Source organism: Oncorhynchus tshawytscha, linkage group LG09, assembly GCF_018296145.1.
Source record: "Oncorhynchus tshawytscha isolate Ot180627B linkage group LG09, Otsh_v2.0, whole genome shotgun sequence".
In the NCBI taxonomy this organism is placed as follows: Eukaryota; Metazoa; Chordata; class Actinopteri; order Salmoniformes; family Salmonidae; genus Oncorhynchus; species Oncorhynchus tshawytscha.
This window is the reverse complement of record NC_056437.1, coordinates 25,747,613-25,757,842: the sequence shown is the minus strand read 5'-3', so window position 1 is coordinate 25,757,842 and position 10,230 is coordinate 25,747,613. Positions and strand designations below refer to the sequence as shown.

The following is a 10,230-nucleotide window of genomic DNA, read 5'->3' as shown; positions in this document are numbered from 1 at the left end:
CCTGTACTACATGTGAACACTTGCATGGGGCATATTTAGTGTGTTCAAATGGATTGAAGAAACATGGTCCCTCACATGACATTTAATGTCTTTTAATAAGATACTATTTTAGAAGAACATTTTAGCATTGTATTCCATATTGAATTTTGAAATGCTATCGTACAAGAAACGTAGTCCACCTGAAGATGGAAAAGGAGAAAAAAATAGGTGGATTTAATGGTTACCTCTGAATATGCATGTTCATTACTCAGTAACTGGGGGAAGCGGGCCTAGTTTTCCATTAAATCTGAACATAAGTGAGAGCTCAATTAAAGCTGGATGCTCAGTGGATTTCAAGTCATGGTACAGTGATTGCTGTTTATTTCCTTACTGCGGCCAGAGACAGAGGGAGGAAGACACACGGACGTGCACGCTTGCGCACACTCAAATTGGTCTCCTTTTTACTTGAGAAGAACCCTTGTAAGGCACTTAGAACTGGGTGCAGAATGATGTCATTACTGACTGAACTGGTTTATCTATGAGAGCTCGTTTAAATGTTGGTCACAAGCCACACAGGTCAACCTTTCTGTACAATCAACATTATTGCATACCTTATGAAGTTATTCTAACCAATATTGAACCTGCTCTTATTCCTTGACACTAGACAGAAGACATACATAGAGTAGGTTCAGCCTTGGTAGGTGGAATTTATTTTCACATATTTTTGGATGAATCTCCACTCAAAAATAGGAAAAAGCAACTTGAAATAATCAACATTACACTGAAATGTTCATGTTTACTCCGGTATCGTATTCTCTCTTTCGTGTGTGTACGTGTGTCTAACTGTCACGTCCTGGCCATAGAGAGGCTTTTATTCTCTATTTTGGTTAGGCCAGGGTGTGACTAGGGTGGACATTCTATGTTCATTTTCTATGTTTTGTATTTCTTTGTTTGGCCGGGTGTGGTTCTCAATCAGAGGCAGCTGTCTATCGTTGTCTCTGATTGAGAACCATACTTAGGTAGCTTTTTCCCACATGGGTTTTGTGGGTAGTTGTTTTCTGTTTTTGTGTCTGCACCAGACAGAACGGTTTCGGTTTCATTTATTCTCTTGTTGTTTTTGTTAATCAGTGTTCAGTTCAAATAATAGAGATGAACATGTACCACGCTGCGCTTTGGTCCACTCCTTCCAACAGCCGTTACACTAACATGCATTCCCTCGCGCTCTCACTCACTCACTCTCACACACACACACAGTTTTGCTGAGCTCTAAACAACTAAATACAACAAAGTACTTCACACAAGGCAAGTAAACATCACAATGTGGATCTATCACAGTAATTGTGACATCTGTTGTATTCATTGAAATGAAAACACTCCAAGCCAAGGTTTATGGAGTGGTGGTGCATTCCCTTTAATCTGAGGAGCCACTAGTGTTAAGTGAGCCTGTCGGAGATGCAATTCAGCCTTCAAACAACATGACCGATGCAGCCGAGATCCCTTTCGGCAGTCAACAGTGATGTACCCTTCCTCTCTGCATATTCATGTAATAAATCCCTACCTAGTAATTAACTATACACGCCTTCAAAGGTTGGTTCAATGCTGAAGAGTAAAGGGAAAATATAGTATTTTAGTGATCAAGGTTATCGAGACAATATGTCAAATGCATGGAAACCCCCTTGACAACAGTGAATAAACTGTATTATATAATTCTACCACAGGAGGTTGGGGGCACCTTAACTGGGGAGGATGGGCTCGTGGTAATGGCTGGAGCGGAATACGTGGAATGGTATCAAATGCATCAAACACTTGGTTTCCATGTGTTTGATGCCATTCCATTCACTCCGTTCCAGACATTATTATGAGCCGTCCTCCCCTCAGCAGCCTCCTGTGCATTCTACGGTAGGGACAACTATGTGAATTTGCCTGCAATTACAATGGCATCTGTGTTTGATTAATGAACGGATAAAGTATTTAAGGGGCGGTATAATTTTATATGTCCTACATCTGTTACATGCCTTGAACATATCAATGTGAGGCCTTTGCACTTCAAAACATTTACGACACGGTTCCCCATTGAAATAGGAAACATATGTTCCAGTTGCACAACTAAACATACACACAAAAACCTCCCCAGAGGTTATTGATGTGTTTTTCATTGAGGAAATGTGGTTAAAACATGAGAAATTGAACACGAGCTCAATAAAGTCAACCCCTCTACCCAGATAGCTGAGCCTAGAGACAAGGAAGCATTGTGTCCTGAGAGCGTTCATATATTGAACATACTGTAGCATTGACAAGCATTCAACATGAGCACTGTTCTCGCACAGCTCTGTAGAGATGGCATTCAACACACAGAAATGTCACAGTAACTCAAGGATGGCAGAGGGATAACCAGGCCTGTGGATGCTGATCGCAGGGAGCCATTAGGGATTTAAATGGAAGGAGGAGGAAGAAATGATAGTGTGAGATGAGAGCAGAGGGGAAGAGGAGCGTGAAAGGACAGCTGGGGACCTCCTTGTCTGCTGCAGCTGTCACACGGTCCCTCGTCGTCCTACCGAGAGCTCAAACCATGAGTGCCAGACGAGATCGATGCACAGATCTCAGTGACAGTCAGAGGCAGTGCCAGTGTGATGCTCTGCTGTTCTGTTAGGGGGCTCTGCTGAGGTCTACTCCTTTATAATGACTTCACATATTCAAGCCATATTGTAATGACATTTAGTTAAAATCATGGCCCTGTATTCCCCAGCAACAGCCACCATGTTTTTGATGCCATGCATGTCAATTCTTAATGTTGGTATTTATTAAAGCAGTGATTCATCAATCTCATATTAAAGGTCAATTTATAGCATAAATTGTGGGGCATAATACTGGTTGGGAAGATTTTGTAGTGATTGCTTTCATTCTGAATAAATCCATTGCTCTTTTGCTGTCATTTTTAGAAGGCAAATTCTGTCATGCAAAATACAGGGGGCCATAAAAGTACCTTAAGACCAAAAGTTATTTTTTACCAAAGCATTCTAAACTGTGTAAAAAAGCAATACCTGTGATTGGAGGATTATATTTCTTTTAGCTTTACCACGTAGGAAAACCCAAATATATAGCATCAGCAGCTCCCCATACCCCTATTCATTCCCAGCACACCTGTGTCCCACATTAGGTTCCATGATTGATTGCAAAAAATTGCACGTGTTGTTTAGCCACCTACACATAACTACACAGAAATATTCAGCACAATTATTTGCAGGATAGCATAATGTAAGCCTACAATAGAGTGCTCTATTAAAATAGTATTGTTAATAGGAAAATACTATTCAATAATGTTGTGAGTCATTGATAACCCTAAATACATGGATAGTTTCTTCCATGAAAAGGCAACCTTGGTATTCCGTTTCAACCATCACAGATGTACTTTTCTTATGCAGGCAGATGAACTCGTGGATGCCATTTTTATGTCTCTGTGTGCAGTTCGAAAGACGCAAACTAACGCAATTGCTAACTAGCGCTTGCAGATATCCATAGACTTCCAGTCATAGCACTAACGCTAGTTATCACTGGCGCAAAACTACCTCTAACTTCCTTCTTACTGGACACAGACAAAAATGGTATCCACAAGTTCATCTAACTCTGGGGAAGTAGATAAAGGGCCTCATTGCCAAAATATCCCTTTAATCTTTTAAGAAATTGTAATATAAATTAGAAATGGAATCACGTTCAAATCAAAACATCATGGAGTGCAGCGCTGACTTGAGTTGAGAATCAACGCGAGGCGACATTTGCGAATCCTTCAATCGCTCTCCACTGCTGGTGGGTGAGTGTGTTATGAGCAGCGAAGATAATGGAGAATGACAGTGACTTCATTAATCAATGGGGGTCTTGGATGAGGCTCCTCAAAGTCCTGCCCTCCGATTAGCTTCTTTATTTTTTCCCCCATGCCACACTCCTTTAAATGAGTCTCATCAAAGACACCAAGGAGTGCATGCTGCTGCATTATCAGAGGCCTTTGCTGAAACAACTCTTGACCTCTGCACTGAAATGCCCACAGACGGCATGCTGAAAGAAACAACCATCCCTTCTCTTCAGTCTATACCACTGACACTGTCAATTATGGTGAATAGAACAAAAGGGAAGAAAATCCAATTCACAAATCTGGCAGTTCATGATAAATTACCACTTGTATATAATAGACTTCACACATTTATATACAGCTGCAACTCATATGACAATGGCTTTGGGGTGAAACAACCCTTTAAATATAAACAAAAAGGAATGAACATCACAAAAAAAACTGGTTAGATGGTAAATACTAGGAGTTGTAGAATTTGGTTATAACATGACGAAAAGGCAAAGAGGCAGCTAACACATCTGATATACTGCATCTTAAACCGAAAATATTTTACTGTGTTAAACTCAAAGATGGGGATGAATCTAGACAATTGGATAAAACAAATATTTTATGTTTTCCTTCATCACAGACATGATTTCCTGTATACAGTATTCAATCAGAATGGTTCTAATTTGGTCCTACAAGTGTTTCATTCTAATTTCAGCTGAATGAGTAGTTTGCTAGAAAATAACATTACGGTCGCGGTCCCCTGCTCAGACATTGCACGTGTCAACCATCGACTGACATGCTACAGTATAACAGGCCTGGGCAACTCCAGTCCTCGGGGGCCTGATAGCTGGGGCAAAAGCGTGACATCAAACATACCGGACTCCAACAATCAGTTAAAAATGCAATTAGCCCCCCCGGTAAAACATGTGGGTAGTTGAAATACCTATCCAGGGATCGTAAGATTTTGCATGCGTCAGCAACACCTGGGTAGATGAACTACCCAAAGTCTTCAGCTGCCTGGAATGATAGGCCTACCAAGGCTGTTCAAACAAGCAGGCCTATTCTGATATTTTGTTCCACTAATTGGTCTTTTGACCAATTACATCATCCCTTTTCACAATAGACCTTTTTCAAAAGCTGATCTGATTGGTCAAAAGACCAATTAGTGAAAAAAAATAGAATTTATCTGCCTGTAAACAGCCCAAGTTGCCTCAAGTTAACAATGTTTGAACTTTAATTACGGAGAGTTTATATAACATTTAGCAGTCAAACCAAAATGCATACAAGCTCATTCATTACAGATTCATCTGTGAATTGATTGAAACATTTGAGTGCTCATCAAGAAAGCAGGTTCTCTCTGTATTCGTTACACTCCCCCTGCCTAGTGCTTGACTAACAGGAATTGCAAAAACTAAGCATTCGGTGCCATCTACTGGATTCACTACAATCTTGATACTCATTCCACCATGACCCTTTTTTGTAAAACATCCTCTACATCAAACTACTTACAACAAATCAGAGAAATGAAAATACTCAAGCTCTCCCTTCAAAAGAAGAAAAACACTCAGTGAGAGGATCAGGCACTGGCTGACAAAGCAAAAATGTTTTCTGCAGAGCCATATATTTAGGGATTGGACCTTTAGGTCAATACACAAAAGGATCCTAAATGTGTGTATCATCCAACAAAATGTACGCAATATTCCTTCATTTAATACTTCCTGATTGAAGCCAATACATTTTCAGACGGTAGCTATACTGTACATCTGTGGTTACGACCAAAGAGGAGACGTCCGTAAGGACAGTTGATCTTTATTTAGTTTAATAGAAATGTATACATTAAAAACAAAATAGTATTCAGTGTGTGTGGGGGTTAAGTGAGATCGTTAATTATGATTACATTATGTGTCCAATACAAACATTTATAGGACCGGGGGGGAGTAAATAAAACTTCACAAAATAACTTGGATTGTGTGTACATGGCTGTAAAGAAACGAGTATAATGGTGGAGTTGAGCAGGAAGACGTTGTGCTGCAGGACAACATTGTTATGCCATCAAGGCAGTAGTCCAGAGGTGGGACTGAGGGGGTAGAAAGGTGAAAGACAAGGGCCCTGTTTGAATACTTCAGAAATCCATTGTTCCTTCCTAGCTACTGTGAGGTAATCACAGATCTGGATTGGTGAAAGAAATAGGGTGGTAAACTTACACCTATCCAATCACTTATAGATCTGTGCTTACCTCACAAGGGAGGAAGGAGGTATTAAAACTATCTGAACAGCCAGGATTGCGCGTCACGGTCAGGGGCTGTCTACCCAGGTGCACAGTCCATTATCCACCATAGCACGGTTCACAGACACCAACTGGAACAGCAAGAAAAAAACATTAGCAACATGAACCCATTAGAACACTTTTTTAAAAAGCATTAGGAGAAAAGCTTCAGCACTTTAAACATGTTCCAAAATAAACAAAATATTGCCAACCTCTTCTCCTTCTGTTCTCCATATCTGTACCAAAGGAATGCCACTGGTGTGACAGTTTGTGACCTGAGGAAAATACAGATATACAGGGTAAGAACAGGGACTACCTCATGTCATTCTGCAGACTGTACATCAGCAGGAGATGTATCCATGCACTTCTTGTCTCTACCTGTGCAAGTAGTGCCAATCCTCGTGTCATCTCCTCCAGGGCAGATTTGGCTGCAGCTGAAAAATCTTCTCCAAGTAGAAAAGGAAGAGATAACACAGATATGAGCATGAACTTTCATTCATGTTTAGAATATATCATTTTGATATGTTGTCCTAAAGTAGAGGAAGAAATACAGCCAAAACATACCTGGAATGGGTGCAATATTTTCCAGGATCACCTCAGACCCCTGGAACGGCAACGCAACGAAGTCAGATCTGTGGGAGGAGCATCGTCAACATCAATCCCACTGTTGCCACTAGGAATAAAATGTGCCAGGCAAATGTCGGACCCGATTTTCATTTTGCGGGACAAAATGTGAGATTTACCAGCCACATTAAATAGAAATCAATCTAACTGGTCACGTGTAGTTAAAGTATATACATATATATATATATACATATGTGTAGTTAAAGTATATACATATATATATATATACATATACATATACATATATATATATATATATATATATATATATATATATATATATTTTTTTTTTTTTTTTTTTTTTTTTTGAGAATCCACTGCTGATTCATTGATGCCACATGGAAGCGATTGCAATAATTATGCTAGGGGGAATAACGGTCACTTGGTGGGGTGACTCCTTGCACAGCTCTCTGTCCATCTTGATTTACAATATCTTCTGTCAGTGTCAATTTATTTGTCCACATCCTTGATACTCAATTTATTTGCACTGTTTTTAAGCCGACTACACAACCAGGCATTTGATGAGAAGGGATGCAAAATTACATCCAATTCCTCCTTGGTGGAAATTTCTGTGTGTAACATGCACACACAGTTGAGGTCGGAAGTTTACATACACCTTTGCCAAATACATTTAAACTTAGCTTCACATTTCCTGATAATTAATCCTGGTAAACATTCCCTGTGTCTTAGGATCTCCACTATTTTAAGAATGTGAAATGTCAGAATAATAGAGAGAATTATTTATTTATTTCAGCATTCACCACATTCCCAGTGGGTCAGAAGTTTACATACACTCAATTAGTATTTGGTAGCATTGCCTTTATTTTTATTTTTTATTTCACCTTTATTTAACCAAGTAGGCTAGTTGAGAACAAGTTCTCATTTGCAACTGCGACCTGGCCAAGATAAAGCATAGCAGTGTGAACAGACAACACAGAGTTACACATGGAGTAAACAATTAACAAGTCAATAACACAGTAGAAAAAAAAGGGGGGAGTCTATATACAATGTGTGCAAAAGGCATGAGGTAGGCGAATAATTACAATTTTGCAGATTAACACTGGAGTGATAAATGATCAGATGGTCATGTACAGGTAGAGATATTGGTGTGCAAAAGAGCAGAAAAGTAAATAAATAAAAACAGTATGGGGATGAGGTAGGTGAAAATGGGTGGGCTATTTACCAATAGACTATGTACAGCTGCAGCGATCGGTTAGCTGCTCAGATAGCTGATGTTTGAAGTTGGTGAGGGAGATAAGTCTCCAACTTCAGCGATTTTTGCAGTTCGTTTCAGTCACAGGCAGCAGAGTACTGGAACGAAAGGCGGCCAAATGAGGTGTTGGCTTTAGGGATGATCAGTGAGATACACCTGCTGGAGCGCGTGCTACGGATGGGTGTTGCCATCGTGACCAGTGAACTGAGATAAGGCGGAGCTTTACCTAGCATGGACTTGTAGATGACCTGGAGCCAGTGGGTCTGGCGACGAATATGTAGCGAGGGCCAGCCGACTAGAGCATACAAGTCGCAGTGGTGGGTGGTATAAGGTGCTTTAGTGACAAAACGGATGGCACTGTGATAGACTGCATCCAGTTTGCTGAGTAGTGTTGGAATAGAAAGCCGACTCTTGATTTGATTTTCGATTGGAGATGTCAGTGTCAATTTATGCTAGGGGGAATAACGGTCACTTGGTGGGGTGACTTCTTATTTAAATTGGTTAACTTGGGTAAAACATTTCAGGTAGCCTTCCACAAGCTTCCCCAAAAAAGTTGGGTGAATTTTGGCCCATTCCTCCTGACAGAGCTGGTGTAACAGAGTCAGATTTGTATGCCTCCTTGCTCACACACCCTTTTTCAGTTCTGCCCACAAATTTAGGGGATTGAGGTCAGGGCTTTGTGATGGCCATTCCAATACCTTGACTTTGGAAGTTGTGGCAAATGGCATTGTCCATTTGGAAGACCCATTTGCGAACAAGCTTTAACTTCCTGACTGATGTCGAGATGTTGCTTCAATATATCCACAATTTTCCTCCCTCATGATATCATCTATTTTGTGAAGTGCACCAGTCCCTCCTGCGGCAAAGCACCCCCACAACATGCTGCCATCCCCGTACCTCACGGTTGGGATGGTGTTCTTCAGCTTGCAAGCCTCTCCCTTTTTCTTCCAAATGTAATATGGTCAAACCGTTCCATTTTTGTTTCATCAGACAAGAGGACAGTTCTCCAAAAAGTATGATCTTTGTCCCCAGTTGCAAACCGTAGTCTGGGTTTCTTATGGCGGTTTTGTAGCAGTGGCTTCTTCCTTGCTGAGCGGCCTTTCAGGTTGTGTCGATTTAGGACTCTTTTTACTGTGGATATAGATACTTTTGTACCCGTTTCCTTCAGCATCTTCACAAGGTCCTTTGCTGCTGTTCTGGGATTGATTGAAATACATCCACAGGTACACCTCCAATTGACTCAAATGATATCAGTTAGCCTATCAGAAGCTTCTAAAGCCATGACATAATTTTCCAAGCTGTATAAAGGCACAGTCAACTTAGTGTATGTAAATGTATGACCCACTGGATTTGTGATAGTGAATTATAAGTGAAATAGTCTAAACAATTGTTGTAACATGTGTCATGCACAAAGTAGATGTTTTGGCAAGTCTGTTAGGACAAGACATTTGGGGAGTGGTTGAAAAGCAAGTTAATGACTCCAACCCAAGTGTATGTAAACTTCCAATTTCAAGCGTACATACATACAGTACCAGCCAAAAGTTAAGCCACACCTACTCATTCAAGGGTTTTTGTTTTTACGTCAAAACTATGAAATAACACATGGAACCATGTAGTAACCAAAAAGTGTTCAATCAAAATACACTGCTCAAAAAAATAAAGGGAACACTAAAATAACACATCCTAGATCTGAATGAATGAAATGTTATTAAATACTTTTTTCTTTCCATAGTTGAATGTGCTGACAACAAAATCACACAAAAATTATCAATGGAAATCAAATTTATCAACCCATGGAGGTCTGGATTTGGAGTCACACAAAATTAAAGTGGAAAACCACACTACAGGCTGATCAAACTTTGATGTAATGTCCTTAAAACAAGTCAAAATGAGGCCCAGTAGTGTGTGTGGCCTCCACGTGCCTGAATGACCTCACCTACAACGCCTGGGCATGCTCCTGATGAGGTGTCGGATGGTCTCCTGAGGGATCTCCTCCCAGACCTGGACTGAAGCATCCGCCAACTCCTGGACAGTCTGTGGTGCAACGTGGCGTTGGTGGATGGAGCGAGACATGTGTTCAATTGGATTTAGGTCTGGGGAATGGGCGGGCCAGTCCATAGCATCAATGCATTCCTCTTGCAGGAACTGATGACACTCCAGCCACATGAGGTCTAGCATTAGGAGGAACCCAGGGCCAACCGCACCAGCATATGGTCTCACAAGGGGTCTGAGGATCTAATCTTGGTACCTAATGCCAGTCAGGCTACCTCTGGCGAGCACATGGAGGGCTGTGCGGCCCCCCAAAGAAATGCCACC

General features: G+C 40.8%; 1 protein-coding gene across 1 annotated transcript in view; it reads right to left on the bottom strand.

Annotated features, from left to right (window-relative positions):
* Positions 1-4,116: 4,116 nt before the first annotated feature.
* LOC112257638 (A-kinase anchor protein 1, mitochondrial-like) overlaps positions 4,117-10,230 on the bottom strand; it is a 13,322-nt gene continuing 7,208 nt past the window's right edge. Inside the window, exons 8-11 of the mRNA XM_042326700.1 lie at positions 6,642-6,709; positions 6,456-6,520; positions 6,290-6,352; positions 4,117-6,169 (exon numbers count right to left, since the gene is read on the bottom strand). Coding sequence (XP_042182634.1) covers positions 6,107-6,169; positions 6,290-6,352; positions 6,456-6,520; positions 6,642-6,709 — 259 coding nt within the window. The 3' untranslated portion in view covers positions 4,117-6,106. The remainder of the gene's footprint in view (positions 6,170-6,289; positions 6,353-6,455; positions 6,521-6,641; positions 6,710-10,230) is intronic.